The sequence below is a fragment of the Puccinia triticina genome, chromosome 18A (genome assembly GCF_026914185.1).
Source record: "Puccinia triticina chromosome 18A, complete sequence".
NCBI lineage: Eukaryota > Fungi > Basidiomycota > Pucciniomycetes > Pucciniales > Pucciniaceae > Puccinia > Puccinia triticina.
The window spans coordinates 1,154,747-1,172,929 of NC_070575.1; the positions used below are offsets into that span (position 1 = coordinate 1,154,747).

The 18,183-nt window shown below is 47.5% G+C and overlaps 2 protein-coding genes across 2 annotated transcripts; one reads left to right on the top strand and one right to left on the bottom strand.

The window, feature by feature from the left end:
• Positions 1-6,848: 6,848 nt before the first annotated feature.
• PtA15_18A148 (uncharacterized protein) lies at positions 6,849-9,449 on the bottom strand (the record flags this gene model as incomplete). Its single annotated transcript, XM_053164658.1, has 2 exons — positions 6,849-6,863; positions 9,300-9,449. The coding sequence occupies 2 exons, from the start codon at positions 9,447-9,449 to the stop codon at positions 6,849-6,851; spliced, it is 165 nt and encodes a 54-aa protein (XP_053028646.1).
• A 2,436-nt stretch (positions 9,450-11,885) lies between these two features.
• Positions 11,886-15,650, top strand: PtA15_18A149 (uncharacterized protein; the record flags this gene model as incomplete). The annotated part of the gene is made up of 14 exons (XM_053164659.1): positions 11,886-12,027; positions 12,114-12,397; positions 12,465-12,569; positions 12,672-12,839; positions 12,951-13,178; positions 13,254-13,341; positions 13,446-13,738; positions 13,885-14,008; positions 14,091-14,582; positions 14,667-14,806; positions 14,910-15,061; positions 15,168-15,195; positions 15,310-15,469; positions 15,559-15,650. 14 exons carry the CDS (start codon positions 11,886-11,888, stop codon positions 15,648-15,650), a joined length of 2,496 nt encoding a protein of 831 aa, XP_053028647.1.
• Between the last annotated feature and the right edge of the window lie 2,533 nt (positions 15,651-18,183).

Sequence of the window (18,183 nt, forward strand, 5' to 3'; positions counted from 1 at the left end):
GGTTGACTCTCATCTCATTGGCTGATGGCAACACCCTCAAATCTTTGGGGGAAGGCTTTGTTACAATCATTGCAAATGACGGAACTCATCTAAAACTGAAAGCCCTTCACGTTCCCAATCTAGCCGGAACACTCATCAGTTTTGGCCATCTTTTCAAGCACAGATGCGACATTGCCAGAACCAGTCCAACAACCTTTGACTTGGTCAGATACAAATCTGTCATCCTGTCAGCTGCTGTCATTGGGGGCGTTTGCAACATCAAGCTAGTTTTGGGTTCTCCAGGTCAGTCTTCAACCTCCGTTGCAAAACAAGCAATCTTGTTGTGAGAATAAAGGCTTGTATGTCGGTGGAAATGTCTGCTAACAAGGGTGTAACAGCTGCGCTATGCGCTTTTTTCTGTATCTCCAAAAATAGATGGCAAGATGTCAGAAGTAAACAGATTATTTTGGATATTCAGAATTCTCCTGCACCCAGGAATCAAAAGTGCATCTTTTTATTCTTCGCACTGGGATTATTTGGCTTTAAATCCATGAAGCAGGTGAGTTTGAAAGCTCAAAACAGCTGCGCTGAAAATAGCGCCCAAATGAAACTGCTTCATAGTTTCAAAGGACTACCACTTCAATAAAGAAAATCAAAAAAAGCGTTTTTGATTCATGGATGTGGGAGGATCCAGAATATCCAAAAATATTTCTGTAATTATGACATCTTGCCATCTATTTTTGGAGATACAGAAAAAAGCGTGTAGCGCAGCTGTTACACCCTTGCTGCTAACCGCCCTCTTCAAGAATATTTGTGTCTGGGCTGTGTGATTATTGGTGTCTTGGCTCCGCACTGCTACTATCCGCTAGCCTTCAGCACTCCTCTCTGAGTCTGATCTATAGTGTAATAATCCACAAGTGAATAAAAGCTCCACACTCCGCAAGTAACTCTGAAAGTAAAGATAAGGTCACGTATAACTCTCCTAATACTCTAGGACATCCGTCTGTGTAAGTACAATTAGGGTGTTCAAAGTTGACTTGCATCAAATCATAAAATCTAAGCTGAAAAAAATATGTACCACCCAAACACTCAAATTAGAGCAACATTTCTAAAATGGTACATATAAAATCTTCATTCAAAAATTTTATGATTTCAACTTTGAACACCTTAAATAATGAGTAATCCATAAGATGATAGGATAATAGGATAAGGAAAGAGAAGAGAAATCCATGAGCATTTTACTGTCCTTCCCTCCACGCACGTCACCGTTCCCGCCTGATCCCGCAAATCTGACACTTTCCCGCACTAAGGATTGCCAAGTGAACCCGGGTACCCGCGGCGGGTGCGGGTACCGCCGCTGTTTTTTAGCAAATCTGGACACCCGCGATCCCACCCGGCACCGGCGGGTGTTTTTCGCGGGTACCGTGGGTACTTGCAGGGAATAAATGTGCCTTCTTGATGACCAATGTGTGCCGGTCATCAAGAGGGAGGTGTGCCTTCTTGATGACCGGTGTGGGCCGGTCATCAAGAGGGAGGGTGCCTTCTCGATGGGCAGTGTGTGCCGGTCATCAAGAGGGCTGAGTGAGACCCTCTTGATGACTGGCCTCTACCGGTCATCAAGAGGGTTGTGCACCTTCTTGATGACCAATGTGTGCCGGTAATCGAGAGGGAGGTGCGCCTTCTCAATGACCGGTGTGTGCCGGTCATCGAGGGGGTTGTGTAGCCCTCTCAATGACCAGCACCGACCGGTCATTGAGGGCCTCAAGAGGTGCTGCGGCACCTTGATCCAAAATACAGTGGCGGGTGTTGACCACGGGTACCCGGGTACCTGGTTTTTTTTTTGCCAAATTCCAACACCCGCACCCGCACCCGGCACCCGCGGGCGGGTACCCGCCGTAAGGCCGCGGGTGCCGGGTACCGCCAAACGGGTATCACTTGGCGATCCTTATCCCGCACTAGTCCTTCAGCTCTGCCCGCTTTCGGCATGTCATTCTTCCAGACTCCGCTCATCTCCAACGCTTGACCTCCCACCGTCCTCTGTCTAGCCCCCGCCAGTCAGTCTCTCACCACCGCCTCCACCCCAGTTCCACCCGCTGGTGGAAACCGCTTTGGCTGTCCCTGCTGATGCGCTGCTGCTACCAGTCCACGTGTGTAGTCCGCCGCAGTCCAGCCCTGTCTTTCTGCTCCGGTCCAAATACCCTATCCGAAATCCATGATCCGCAATCCGTGCATTCCAGTCTGCGTGTGACTTTCTGTAAGCTTTCTTAGCGTGCTTTTCTGACATCATCCTCAGTGCTTATGTCACCGGAATACACTCTGCCTGAGCTGCTCTGTGCATTCCCGCCCGCTCTATCTCCAAGTGGACATTCTACCACGCATGCCTGTATAATTCACCACATCCGCCCCAGTTTTGAAGTCCTGCCCCCAGGATCTTCCCACACATTCATCCGCTCCCACACTCGACACCTCTCCTGTACCCATCACCCATCACTTCCTGTCACCATGGTAGCTTGTGATTGCTGCACTCGACTTGGCCTACCTTGCGTCTACTCCCGCGCCGGTCGCGCCTGCAACAACTGCCAAGATTCAAAACGCCGCTGCTCCGCTTTCACGCCCAAATCCGACAGCTCTTGCAAACACTGCGACTTGCAAAGTTACCCACCGCCTTCTGGATCTCAAAGTTCTCGTGCGGAACGTTTCCCGTCCATCATCTTGGTCAGTTCCTGCACCAAGTGGCCCTCCGCACACGGTGAAGACCTCATGACGCCTCCGCCCGTCCGAAATGAGTTGCCAAACACCAAAGACTACGTCCGTAAGGCCAGGGAATGGGCCTCCAAAAACGGCGTCAACCAGCCCCTCTTCAACAAACATCTCAAACGGCCCCAGGCGCCCTTGTTGTCTTCTGCTGCTGGACCGTCTTTTGCTGCTGGACCGTCTACCACCCACTTGAAGCAACCCTTGGAGGACCCTCTGGAACAATCTCCAAAGCGTCTGTGCCCCTCTTCTCCACACACTCTAGGCCTTGCCAATCGTCTTTCCGCTTGTCCGCGCAACCCGGCACCAATCATACTATCCCCCAAGCCCACGTTTCCCCAGGCTCCAGGTACGTAACTTTTTCCGCTCTACTGATTGTGTGTTTGCTAACTTTGAGCACTTTTTCCGCTTCAGCCACCCCAACATAGGGCACCAAGATGGCACCAAAAAAACTGTCCCATACCCCTTCCGGTTTGCCCCGAACCACGCCGCGTGCCAAGATAACAGAAGTCCGATCCGCCCGCGCCTCCTTGATTCATACGTTGGGCTCCACAAACCCGCCTTCTCCGCCGGCCAATACCGGTCAAGAGGTGCCTTGACTCCTTGCTCCCCCACGCGCTACCGCCCAAGCCGTATTGTCGGCTCCCGACTCTCCACCTCCGCGCCCTCAAGGCGTGTCCGTGCCTACCCACCTACCGCCTCAAACCAAACATAGTGCGGCAATGGATTGCTGGGTAGCGGAAATTTCCCGCAACCTGCAGGACACCTTCCCTGACAATCCCCTCTGGGAGGAAGCCATATTTCCTGCCACCACCATGCTTGAATACGTAGGCGCCTTCCGCAACATGTATTGCGACTTGCTTCACCTCGCCGCAGTAACGCCTGCACAACGCCGTCGTAGGTACGCGACTTTCCTTGTCGGAATCCACCAACTCGCCAAACAACTCGAGCTAGCCGTCATTGTTTCCGCCAACAAATGCACTCGACAGGCTTGACGTGATCTAGATGAAGAGCTGTGAAAGAGACACACCCAGTACAGCCGTCCACGCTGCAGCTCCACACCACCCCTCCTGCGGAGCGAACCCGTCACGCCTCTCACTCCGCCCTTCCCTAGCTTTCCCTTTCTTGTTTTTTTTTTTTTCCTTATTCTGTCATCTCCTCCTGTATATAGTCTTATCCTGCAGAAAACGCTTGTAATCCATACACATTCTGAGCTCTGCACACAAATAAACACCGCCTTGAGAGAGACTGGGAAACCAAAACAAGGCAAGAAAAAGGTCCGCCATCCACCGTAATCAAAACAAAAAAAAAATATAAGTGCCTGGACCGCCCCAGAAAGAGAACCACTTTAGTCCCCGCACTTCCTTTTCTATTTTATCCTTTTTTTCACCTCCCTTTTACCGTAACAATATCCAGAAAAGAAACCAATCCACAATCCAAGAGAGAAATCCAGAGAGAGAACGCAAAAATCCACAAGGTACCTGGTCCGCCCCAGAAGAATTTTCCGCACAAAAATCCGTGTAACCCGCACCTAGAAATACAGATAGACAACAAGCCATTGAAACGTATAACAAAACAGAAACCAAACTCTATAGGGTAACAAACATTCTGGGGTGGCCATTTAACCTGGCTGTAGACCAGATAGCGCACCCCCTCACCAATATTCACTTGTGGCCTTTGCCTGCCACGGCTCCTTCCGCCCCAGCCCTTTTACTGCTGCCCCCAGCGGTCCGCAATCTCTGACTCCGCCGCAAAGGTGGAGGTGCCTGATCCGCACCGTCTCCGTCTGCCACAGCCTCTGAGTCCGAATCTCCATTGCTTGACACAGCACCCGTGCCTTCCGCGCCATCCGAGGTAGCTGAAGACAAAGCATCACCTGGAACCTGAACTTCTTCCTCAGAGTCATCCAATTCCGCAGTCTGGTTGAAATCCGTGGAGCCCCGCGCATAAAACCGCTTGATGTGCGTAGCCACCGCCCGCCGCTTCAAAAGTGTACCGTCCAGCTCCTCCAGCTCGTAACTACCGCCTGGAAATTGCGACACAGCACAATAAGGGCCATTCCAACGATTAGCAAACAGTTTACCCCATTGCGACTTGAGGCTACGATTATAGAGCAGAACCAATTCCCCCTTGCGGAGGGAATCCCACAACCTGTGGGAGCAGCGGCGATCCCAATAACAAACAGCCCTAGCACAACTCTCCTTGAGGCGCGCCGCCGCCTTTGCAATAACCAAATCCCGCCGCAACAGCTGCTCCGCCCGCGCCAGAAGCAAGTCGTCCGCCAATTTAACTTTCCACCAGTCTACCAACAAGTACGTAAACATCTCTATGTCCACCGGCAAGACTGGCCAACACCCAAACAGCATCTTGTACGGCGAATACCCCGTTGTCCGTTTAGTGGAAATCCGGTCCGCAAACAGCACGGTAGGCAAATACTGCTGCCACTTCTTACCGTCTTTGCCACACAGCTTCACCAAAGCGCTCTTGATTGGCTGATGGCCACGCTCAATCATTCCCGCACCCTCTGGATAGTACTCCGTGACCTTGCCAAACTTAGCGCCACATGATTCCACTAATTTCCGCAAGCCGCCACGGAACTCCGCACCACCATCCACAGTGATCCGCCGCACGCATCCAAAACGCGCAAACCAGTCTTCTTCCAAAAACTGCTTGAATTTTGCCGCCGTAAGGTTTACCAGCGGCCGCACCTCCACCCAACCGGATAGATCTTCCCGCGCCACAATCAGGTACTTGAATTTTCTTGCCTTAATGTGCACCATGTCCATGGATATCCTAATGAAGAGCATGTCTGTTTCCGTAGGTAATTTCCCAATCTCTTTAGGCAAACGCAGGCTACGCCTCTGGCATTGCTCACAACTCCAAACCCATTGCCGCACACTCCTTGTAACACCCGGCCACCAAAACCGCGTCTGTACGCGCCGTTTGGTTTCTGCTTCACCTTGTGTAAACTCCGCAGGAAAGCCTCCTGATCAATGCGCCGCGTTACCACCACTAGGTGCACCGGTGCGCTTCAACGCCACAGCTGGCCCTCATGCACAAACAAATTCGCCGCTTCCCGCTTAATCCAGCGCTGCACCGTAGACCCAATTCCCGCAGGGTAGCAAAGACTTGTCAGTAACGCCACCAAGTACTCTTACCTGGCCGTCTGCCTCACTGGCAAGCCCCCGCCCTCCTTCACGCTCACGTTGCCTGCCATTCATACATTGAGAATACGCCGCTCCATGTCCAGCTTCTCCGCCAACGCAAACCGAGCCTCATCGTTGCCCAGCAGAATGGGGGAAAGCGCGTCTGGTAACGTGAACGCTTTTCCTGGCATGTGAACCACTTCAAAAGAAAAAAAACTGCAAAAACACCACCCAATGCGTCATATGTGCATTAGGCAACAACGGACAGTTGATCATCCGCACCAACGCCTCCGCATCAACCAGTAATTCGAAATAGATGCCCCACAGCATACTATTTCTAAGTCAATGTTTGAGCCTTGAACAGGTACCTTGTTAACTGAATATGGCATCTGCAAAAGACAATTGATGGTTTCTGGAGATGAACAGAAAAATAAAGGGGTCTATCAATCCCATGGGGTGGTTCAAGTAGAGATTAAAGGATGTGACTCAACTGTCAATTTTTTTTCAAAGTTCTGGGTCTAGATCCCACTCATCATTTGAGTAACCAACCAAACACCAACAAGCCAAGCAATAAATAATTTCACAGAGACACTTGAACCCGGATTGGAGCATGGTCTTGTCCTCAGACCAGACAGATATTGCGATTGAGGACCTTGAAGCTGTGTGCCAATTGGGCAGGGCTGCTCACGCTGCGTACCAATTGGGCAGCGCTGGCTAGGTATTGAGGGTTATGGTTTGGACGGGGGGCAAGGTGTGTGGAAACAAAGTCTGTGCTGTGATCAGAATGGCAATGCCATGGCTGAGGTGTTGAGCTGGGGAGTCAGAAGGCTTTTATAGTTATGAAGGTGTGGCGTTGGGCCTTGGCTGAGTTATTGTTCCCTGGGCTGTGGCAAAAACTGCACGTTGTTTGGAGTGTAGCTTGACGGGTGAGGCTAAGGCTGTAACCCAAACTGGCCTCCCCGGGGCATTTCACGGGCTGTGACCCTGGGGTTCGGATATCGGGATTCGATTTCAGTGCCCCGGGTGTACCCGGGGCATTGAGAGGCTCAGGGGGGAGGGAGAACGTATAAATTTAATCGGTTCCATTGGCCATTTTAGAGACAAATCATCATTTTTTACGTTACTTGGCATGATCTATATGTGGCTACATCACAGTTGGAAAGAGGAGCAGACAACAAAATCAAAAGCAAGAAAAACTTGTGGTAAAACAAGGAAAACAAAAGTGAGGAGGAGGAGAAACAGTAAGACAGTCAATGAAATGATGATTGTGGGGCTTAATTTCATTCTTCCAGGAATCAATACCATTCCTTGAGGGACAAGATCTTTCCAACGGTATCAGGCTTAAGGGCAGAGCGCTGCCAAGAGAGTATGCGGGGGCCTTTGGAGAAAACTCGTTTGGATGCAGCACTGGTAGCTGGAATAGCTAAAAACCGACGGGCCATCTTGGATAAGATGGGGAAGCTGTTTTGACGACCAGCCCAGTAAGTTAGAATATTGACGCTGTTGGTTTCAACATCTTCTTTCAAATATTTCTTTATCTCCGATTTGACATTGTCAATCTCGGCGCTGGTTTGGTACAATGAAGCCGCAAAAAAACCAACAGAGGCTGATTTTCTTTGGTTTGTTTTGCTCCCTTCCTTCGCGCATTCGCCTTCGCTGGTCTTGATACTATTGGCAAAGTCTTGAGCAACTTGAGTAAACTGAGTTACTATTTGATCGACCAACATCGCGTAGTTCTCCATGATGAAGGAGATGTTGTTATTCCAGAAACTAGCTTTGAACTAAGGATCAAGTATCATTGCGCTGATGTAGACAGGTTTTTTGAAGTGCTTCAAGGAGATACTGATTGATTTTTTCAATCATTTGGGTAGCAGGAACGACACCTTGAGCATGATCAGAGAGACCTCTTCGGACGGTGTGAAGGTGTTTCATTAAAGCGATGTAAACTGGGAGAGCAGTATTCAAGGTGGGATACTTGGATGCACAGAGCATCTCGGTGGCCTTGGAGAGTGGCTCAAGCAAATCCATTATCTTGGTCGCTTGGTCCCATTTGGCAGGCGATAAGACATATGACCAAGTTTCAGAATTCTCTCGGCAAAAGTGGTCACATGATGGCTGAAGGAGGATTGCACGCCTGAACATATGGAAGGTGGAATTCCATTGAGTTGCAACATCAATTTCTAAGCACTTGATGTTTGTATCTTGAAGCTCGGGTTGAACAAAGTTTAAGACTTTTTCTAATTGCTCACGTCGTTGAGGCAAAAATCGTACAAAGGTACTCAAGCCATGTACCCGCTTGAGTACTGAGTTCACATCAACTTTGGCTCCATCATTTGCGGAGCTATCAGCTGATGGTGTTGGGGTGGTTGGACCACCCATGTCGGTCGTTGATAGTGGCTCTCCATTGCTGTTGACTTCAAGGCATCCAAGGACAGAGAGTCCTGCCTTTGCTGCAAGATTTATGACATGGGCAATACACCCAAGAAGGTGCTGAGGCTGGTTGAAGCCGGGAAGTTGAAGCTGAAGTTCCCGAGCCATTTTGTTGTTTGTTGTCACATTATTGGCCGTGATAGTGTGGATTTTCCCAAGGCAGCCAAAATTATGAAGTACATCATAGAACAGGTCGGCAAAATTCTTGCCAGTGTGACTCCCTGAAAAAAAAGTGTTAATTCAATCAGTTTTCTGTATAACTGAAACCAAATAAAAAAAAATGAAAAACCAACGCAACAGACCTTGAACATGGGGGATGGCAAGCATCAAGTCTTTCATCTTGAAATCCTTGGTAATGAAGTGCGCTGTCACTGACATGAAAGCTGTGCAGTTTGGTGCAGTCCAAGCATCTTGAGTGAAGCTTATTGAATCTTGTTTTGCAAGATATTTGAGCTTCATCGCCTCTTGCTGTTGAAAGTATACCCTGGAGAGGTGTCTAGTAATACCCAAGCGGCAAGTATTATTGATGAGAGGCATAGCCCTTTTGTTGATAAGACAAAATAGATCCCGAAACAAATTTCTCTCGACAATGGAAAACAGTAGATCACACTGCACAACAAATCTCAGAAGAGCATTGTTCAATGATTCACTGTTGAGCTCAACCTGGAAAGCAAATCAATGCTTGATTAGCTTAGAAATACGCAGAATGAATATGAGGATAGAAAAATTACTTACTTTTGGGTTCACAGCGCCTTCCTTGGCCCATTTTCTCATGTTGACCTGGGTCTTCATCTTTTCACTAATCTTCGGATCAACGAGCTGATGGATTTGAAGTAAGTGGCCGTGGAAGTTTTTAGTACTTCCACTTTTGTCCTTCTTCAAAGTAGCGCCACAAGCTTTACCACCCTTTTTAACAACCTTACAAACAGCCTGAGTACTGTCCTTGGATACTTCAAAGTGATTCCACACCCAACTTTGCCTAAGCCCAACATTTTTAGAAGAATCCTCCCAGTTGCTATCGTCATTGTCAATTTCGATTAGGGTTGATGGTGTGGATGGTATGGACACAGAGGATGAAGGAGCCTGGTTTCTCGGATGTTTGGGCTGAGTTTTACCCAAATCAGTGGATGGTCGCTTCATTTTAAGGTGATGTTGAGAACTAAGACTAGATCAAGTATTAAATATTAGCTATAGTTGGACTTGGAGGAATAGGGAAGGCAAGTCAAGGACTTGAGACATATGAAACTTTTGTCTTGTCAAAGCAGACAAGTTAAATACATTTGACCGATGCCCATGGGAAAAACCTCAGTTGGGTGAAACATGAGGAATAGAAAATCTATTTAAGACTAGATTTTGCTTGACTTTCAAATCATAGAAAATGCACGATACTACCCAACATTGCAATGTGAAATTCCATGCCATGAAGGCCAGCAACAAGCCGGTGCAACACATCTCCTTTTTTTGGGGGGGTATTCACCCGGGGCATGCTGCAAAACCCACTTTTCACGGGGTCTGTGCTTTGGGATGAGGTCCTCACCCCGTCCCGAACCCCGGGTTACAGCCTTAGGTGAGGCATGTGAAGTGGTGCGTCAAGGATAGAGGTGCCACTGGGGCAGTTACAATAGCGTAGGAGGAGAGTGGTGTGGCCGTGGTCTGGGTGAGCGGGTGGTGCAAGAGATGGTGCCTGTGGGTATATAAGGAAGGGGATTTGGGATTGATTGATTGATCCACAGGGGATTTGGTTTTGTCCGCCCCCTCCCTGGGAGCCCCCTAACTGCTTGGTTAGGCCCTCCCTGGCTAGTTTACCAACCGGTCCTCTTTTGCTCGTTGCTCCGGCACAGCTGGAGGATCAATCATAGGGCCTTTGGGCCTTTGGGGATATTCAATGTGCCAAGTGAGAAGAATGGGGCATTTTTGCCCCATTTTGTGAGAATAAAACACCCCAAAACTTAGATCTGCAGGTCTAGAATTCTGTGGATTTAAGAAAGTGAGATAGACAGTCTATCACTGCAAAAAAGGGACAACAGCTCACAGTTTACATGCAGGATATTACTAGCCAAGCTACCATTGTAACTCCACCTAGTTACAGAATGACCCTTTTTGGTACAGTCACTGTGTAATGTGCACAGTGACTGTGCATTGAAGCTTGGTTTAAGTTAAACTTAGAAAGGTTGGAGCAACACCACAAGCTTTCTTAGAGTTTCTGCATGTAAACTTCTCCCAGTTGACCCAGTTTTTTTTTTTTTTGCAGAAGCCAGATGACTAGCTAATCACATGATCAAGCATGTGGAAGCAATTATGTTTCAAAGATTTGGCAGATTGACCATATTGGAAATCTCCTTCCTGGTTCTCCCATTTGGTAGTGAGTAGACTGGAATGAAAAAAGTGGAGTGAGTCAACCAATATTATTTAAATAGCTGGGTGTTGAAGCAACTCATCTCCAGCAATCACCATTTGACTGAATTTATTGGGCTAAGGCCTGCCTGCTCATTTGAATGGTGCTGGGTGACTGCAGCCCAAAAAAACCTTTGAAAAACTAACAATTCTAATTTTGGAGGTCATCTGACAGGGCCCTAACACTGCCAGCATAACTGTCTGGGTTGAAGCTATCCCAGTTTAACTGGGATGCATTCAACCAATTTAAAATGGGTTGATCTCAACCAATGAAATATGAACACAAGGGATTTATATTTCATCAGTTGAGATCAACCAAGTTTAAATTGGTTGGATGCATCCCAGTTTAACTGGGATAAATTCAGCCCACCCAATTATGTTGGCAGTGTAAGCTAGGGGACATGCCACCTCATGAAACCTGCAAGACATGTGGGGCTTCACACCCTATTACATACTTATCAAGACTGGTAAAGCTGAAAGATCCTCAAATCAGTAACGTTTACCCATACAGCCATGAGACCGCCAATGTGCAGCAAGGGATAGCAATTGGATTTCGACATGTTTCTGGTGGAAATTTTGAGCATTGGGTTGGTCTGTTACTTGGGCCGGGTTTTTTTGGGCTGCCCATGTGAAAGTAATAAAGCTGAGCTGTGCTGCAACTGGCAAGGGGCAAGGGATCATTTCTAGTTACTATTTATGTATCCTCCCTTCCCCAGGAAAATGTTTGTATGCTGGCCCATGGGGTTTGGCCAAAGAGATCTATTTAATTGGTTACCCCCATATACATATGGGAGGTTTCCAGGGTCCTGTGATCTACATTCATTGATTCCCAAGGCTTCATATGGGTTTTCTCCGTGAGTTGTCCCTGACGGCTTCTGTTTGATCTGGTGGTGGGTGTGGGGTAAGTCAAGGGGGGATAGAGTGGACCATCCCACAGTTTGTTAAGTCCTGTTCAGTCATTCCCTCATGTCGAAGAGTGCTTCCCCGCTCATGAAGATCTTCTTGAGTCATCCATAGTTCATGAGTTGGAAGACGGTTGGATGTGACAGTGAGCAGAGGGCAAATCGGTTGATGACTTGCTGACTGACTGTTTGTGTTCGAGCGCTTTCTAGGTTCGGGAACCCTTTCCTGCCCTCTCCCGGGATTACATGCATCCATCCATCATCCACCATGTCTCGCTCGATGATCGATGTCCAGGTGCCTGCTCAGTTGAAGGCAGGCACGCTCATGCTCAAGGTATCAGCAAAGAAAACCATCAAGACCAAGGTCTCGCTCGAGTACGAACGCGGCCAAATCGTCTGGGAGACCAAGAAGGGCGGCTCGCGTCAGTAGTCACTTCCACTAATCCATCTATCAACCGCCCTCGAATAATCGTCTACTCACCCCATATTATCTTGACCGATCGATCAGTCAACATCGAATCCGTCAGAGAAATCAGGTTTGGTCAGGATGCGTCCTACTATCGTGCACAATTCAAACTCAGCCCTGACTTGGAAGGACGCTGGTTGACGATCATCTATCTGTCCAAGAAATCGACCTACAAGATGCTCCATCTCATCGCCTGTGACCTCGAAACATTCGAAATCTGGAAGGACACCCTCCACCAAATCTTGGCCTTCAGACGCGAACTATTGGGCGGCTTGAACCACATGCGCAAGAGACAGGATTACTGGTTGAAACAGAATTGGACTCAGGTTGCTCCTACCTTTTTGATTTGTCGCTTCTCAGAGAGTTTTAATATCATTGATTTGCCTCCAATAGGGTGACAGTACGGAAGATGCCAAGTTGGACTTCCAGGAGATCGTCAATCTTTGCCGCAAGCTCAACATCTCCGTCCCCCAGTCAGATATTCGGGCCCATTTTGATGTACGCAGTATGTCTCTTATCCCGAAGTGTTTATATTCATACACAATTTACACATCTAATCTTGACTCACTTCAAACTTCATTTCGGTACCGCCCTGGCCAGATCGCCGACTCTCAGAAACGCGGATATCTCGATTTCCCGGCTTTCCAACATTTTGTCAAACTTATGAAACGACGGCCCGATATTCAGTCCTTATTTCAACAATTCACTTTTGGCAGAGACCTCATGAGTGTAGAGGAATTCACCCAATTTATGAAACAAATTCAACACGTCGGTCATCATTCCTCTCCACACACACAAAGCAATTATTTTGATACTGGCCCAGCTTTCATACCAGTCAACTGAGTTCTCCGGACCTTTTTTTTTGCCGCTGATACCCAGTCTGAATTATCGACTTCGACAATCCACGCGATTTACACGAAATTTTTGGATGATGATGATACCGAGAAAGAAAATCAGGATGCCAATCCTGCAAGACAGATGACCATCGAAGGATTCGCGAGCTTTCTTCAATCGGCCGATAATTCGGCCCTCCACGAGAAACACACCGCCGTCCATCAGGATATGTCCCTGCCGCTTCACGATTATTTTATCTCTACCTCTCACAATGTCAGCTGCTCAAATTCCAGTCTCGATGCTTTGGTTTGGATTTCCAGCTGACTCTCGCCAATCTCTTCGAATTAGACTTACCTCGTTGGCAATCAACTCAAAGGCGAAAGTACCGTCGAAGGCTACATTCGCGCCTTGCAACATGGATGCCGAAGTGTCGAGCGTAAGTTAATATCAGGCTGCTTGTAATTCAGATTGAGTAGAACTTAACGATCTGACTCTGTGATCAAACACCGACCCTCCTATTATGTCGGTATGTATCCTAAGTGGACTGTTGGGATGGAGATGCAGGCGAGCCGGTGATCTACCATGGTCGAACGTTAACGAGAAAATTGCTGTTATCAGAAGCGCTCAAAGCGATCTCAAAGCACGCATTTGTTGCCTCACCTTACCCCTTGATCCTATCCTTGGAGGTCCATTGTCAGCCCTCTCAACAGGAACGTCTTGCTGAGCTTTTGAAAACTTGTCTGGGTGAAGCTTTGGTCGATCGCCACCTTGAAAATCATGCGCCTGGAACCTTGCCTAGTCCGAAAGACTTGATGTACCGCATACTGGTCAAGGTGCGCGAGACCACCTTTTCCTTAGTTTTAACTGTTTAGAGATCGATGCCGGCAATTCAAGTAGAATCTAGAACTGACTGAATCTATGAGATCTTCTTTGCCCCCTTGATTGTTTGTTTCAACGATAACAACGTCGATCAATATAGGCTAAGAAGCCAGTAGTAGGAACAGATGCTCCAAGATCGACTAATTTATACTCCAACTTCGATAGCTCCGCTACCTCGACAACATCAGGCTCATCTACGAGTTCAGACTCGGACTTGAAGCGCAGTCAGCTTTTGAAATCTTAACGCATTCTTCACTAAGGATCGTCAAATACCTACTGAACCCAAACATTTTGCTCTCCTCGCAGGAATCTCAAACGCCTCAAATGTCTTGGGTGAAAGGTTCAAGCGTATTGCCTCTGCCATGTCGATCCCTAGTGCACCTGCCGAGAGATCGCTGCCAGCGATGAGCGACCAGTCGCCCACACTCTCCGGCCAGGCCGGCCCGAGCTCACTCGTCCCGGGGCCCGCCATGGGCTCGGTAACACCAACGAAGATTCCAACGGCGCCGCTGACAAACAGTCTTTCGAGCCTGATCGTTTATACCGTCGGCGTCAAGGCGCGCGGGTTCAACAAATTGACGACCTATGAGCCCGAACATATATTATCGCTCTCCGAGCGCACCGTCAACAAGTTTCTGAAAGGCGGTACACTCAGGATGTTGGACCTCATCCAGCACAACCGTAACCATCTCACTCGGGCCTATCCCGCCGCGACTCGCGTCTTCAGTTCCAACTTCTTGCCCCATAGGTTCTGGGCCGTCGGCCTCCAATTGGTCGCTTGCAACTGGCAAACTCATGGTATATGCTCTCCTCTAACTCTCACCCTCTCCCTTCTTCTTTGGTGTGCAGATGTATGTGGTTGATTTGGTGGGTCTTTTATAGACTTGGCAATGGAGCTCAACTCGGCTTTCTTCGATCAAAACGGCCGATCGGGGTATCTTCTGAAACCATTGTCCCTGAGGATCAAAGGAAAAGAGAAAGAAGCGGCGACGAAGATGCACAAGTATCAGTTAAATATCACTGTCAGTGTGCATTCTGATTTGAATGTAGATCAACAATTGGTGGAATGAATGCAGCGAAAGGAAAAGGCTTACTTTTTGTTTTATTTTACTCGGGATGGATCAGATTATCTCGATCCAGCAATTGCCCAAGTTGGCGGTCGAAGACGATAATGCGGGAATCGATCCTTCTGTGGAAGTCCAGGTGATCTCACCCGTCCCCAGTTCCTCCTGCAGTTCGCCGCCTCAATCTACTAAACGAAGGACAAGGGTCGTCAAGTTGAGTCTTCCCCCTCCACTCTCTCCAAAATCTGTATTTTCTGCTTACCACCCACCGTTTTTTGTGGCATTTGCCCGATCGGATTTTTTGGTTCCTCGCTACAAGGGGTAACGGATTCAATCCGGTTTATCACGTGAGCGTCGCTTTTGGAATTCGAGTCGAATTGGATACTGATTTTAATTGTTTTTATTTGTGGCACGCGCGGGTTGATGGTTTTTTGTCGGGATGATGATGTTGTCGATAAAAGGAAGAATTTAAGATTCAATTCCAGACCCCGGGGGAGATGTTAGATCTTTGTTTCTTAAGGTTGTTGGTCATTGATGCCGGATATGGGGGCGGAAATAGTGGGAAAGACGAAGAAGGATTGGTGGGCAAAGTCTGTGTTTGCTTAGGCGCACTGCAACCAGGTGCTTCTTTTCTTCCCCCTCTATTACGCCTTTGCCGTTTGATTATCGTGGACTGTCGCTGACCATTTCGATCGGTACACGGCATCTAGGTTATCGGCATCTACCGCTTCATGATGATTCCGGTCAACAGCTCTTATTCGCGTCGATTTTCATCAAGACTTCGCTCTCCAAACTCCCTTGAAAACTCTTCTCTAAAATTCCAACTCATCTCTTTATCACGAGTGCCCCATCGCCTCTGATCCAACCATTCCTTCTTGCCCGTTGTCAGTTATCAAAAGGTGAGGAAACACAACACCCTGCAGTTCTGCTTGTCTGCTCTTATAATCCTGTGACTGTCATGTCAAAAACTCACAATGCTCTGGTCATTAAAATCTATCAAACCTTACCCCATGTATCTTTTCATTCCCTATAAAAACAGATATCCTTCTTGTTTCCTTTCTCTTCTGCTTTCCTTGCTGAATATGACTGACCGACTGACTGTTGTTGTATACTACATCCTTCTTCAATCTTTATTGCACTTCCCCCAGAAAAAACATCCGATTGGCATCTACCAATAATATACATGTATGCATCATGACCAACATCATTGGCACATATCAACACTGGTCCTGTGTAGACTTCTACAACATCTTGTGCAGCTCACCTCTTATCAACAGTGCAACAAATCCAATACACATATTTTATATCCATACATGTTTTATTGGATTTCGCTGTGAATACAAAATGACTTGGTGTATTTTGAGCTTGTTGACCAAGTAGTATTTGTTCTCATGTTTCCAGAGCTGGGTGGCGGCCTCAAGGATGGATCCTCTCAATGACTGGCACCAACCAGTCATTGAGAGGGATGAATCCTCTTGATGACCAGGACCAACTGGTCATTGAGAGGGGTGCTGTGGCACCTTTATCCACTTAGAGTGGCGGGTGTTGACCACGCGTATGGGTACCAGGTTTTTTTTTGCCAAGTTCCAACACCAGCACCCGCGGGCGGGTACCCGCCGTACAGCTGCGGGTGCTGGGTATCACTTGGCAATCCTTACCATGCACCCCTCATATCTCATGTTTTTATGCCATCCCATTGCTAGGAGTTTCATGGAATGAATAATATGGAGCATGAAATTATTCCTCAAGTTTTTAGACTGTTTGGGTGTGTAACCAAAAAGGTATACAGTTAGAAGTCATTTTCCTACTAATTCTTCTGCGCACCCCTTATATCACATGTTCTGAATCCTGATGACACAATATTTCTGAAAATTTCAAGGAGCTCAGTTTATGCATAACACTCTGCAATATCAATCTTTTACACATGTGGTGCATGGGAAAAAAATATATGAATATGCTGGATAATAAGGACCTTGGTAGGATATATGACCAAAAGCCGCCACCTCCTCAAAACTAAATTCAGTTTGTGGGGCACTGCCTAGAAGCTAGCCATTCTTAGAGAGGTGATTTAAATCCGTGCTGTGAAACTTTGGAGCACCGTAGCTAAGGGTTTGGTAATTTTCCTTAGTAGGAAATCTTCCAAATTACAGCCATAGAGATCATTGATTTACACATGGGTACCTGCAGACTTTTTTGGACTAAGTGAGACCTGCAGAGCGGGCACCAGCGGTAACTGTGCGGGTATTTGTGGGTACCCACCAATAACTAAATTGCCAAGGTAACCTCTGCAACAAGGAGGTTGCCTTCTTGCTGTGCGCCAAGGTTGTATAACCTTTGTGACCAGGATGATATTCTTCTGGTTGCTGAGGTTTTATAACCTATGCAACCGGGAGGGTTTTTTTTCCTTCTGGTCACCAAGATGAAGCCCCAGCAACTAGAAGGAGTCCCTCCTGGTTCATGAGGTAGGATGTTCTTGGAGACCAGGTGGGTTTTTCTGGCTGCCAAGGCTGTAAAGCCTTGCATGGCAACCAGAAAGAGGTGGGAGGTTGTGAATTGAATTACCCGGGTACCTGCTGGCTTTTTCCTGGAATCTTGGACATCCACACACGCTAGTGGCAGGTACCCACTGGCCGTGGTGGGTACCCACCAACAGATAGCGGGTGCAAATCAACAATCTCTATAAAGCCATAGTAGCACCCTGGAGTGAGCTAATGCCACACAGCTCACCATGTTCCCTTTGGAGGATCTTCTGCATGCTGTAACACTTTGGGGGAGTTTGGGTGCTGCAGTGCAGAGATATAAATTTTTCTTTATTTTTGCCATTTTTGCTGAATTTTACTTTTCAACTCCCATTCTGGATAGCAGAATTAATTTTCCCACTCCCAAAATTGCCCCCACCAACTTTGGGTCCTGGCGACCCAGTGTGCATGTCAAAATACAGTCTTCCGGACGTCTGCAATGTTTGGGTGTTGTAAAATTAATTTTTGGGAGTTGATTTTTCAACCCCCTACCATAAAGTCTAAATAAAATATATTGACCAAGCCAATACAAAATGCAAAAATATAGTGTATTTTACTGGGTGAGCAATACAAAACAAGTGCAATGTGTATGCAATACAATAAGAAATACGGGGAAATAAAAATAGATGATGTATTGGATTTGTTGCGCCATTGCTCTTACAGAGTAATAGTTATACATGTTTCATGCCACCATTGATGAGACTTGGGCCAATCTTATACACATTAGGGGGGTTCACAATTGGATTTTTGGTTGCTGGTGGCCCCATAAAATGTTGCTTGCTGGTGCACATTTGGGCCATAAAATTACCACCAGAA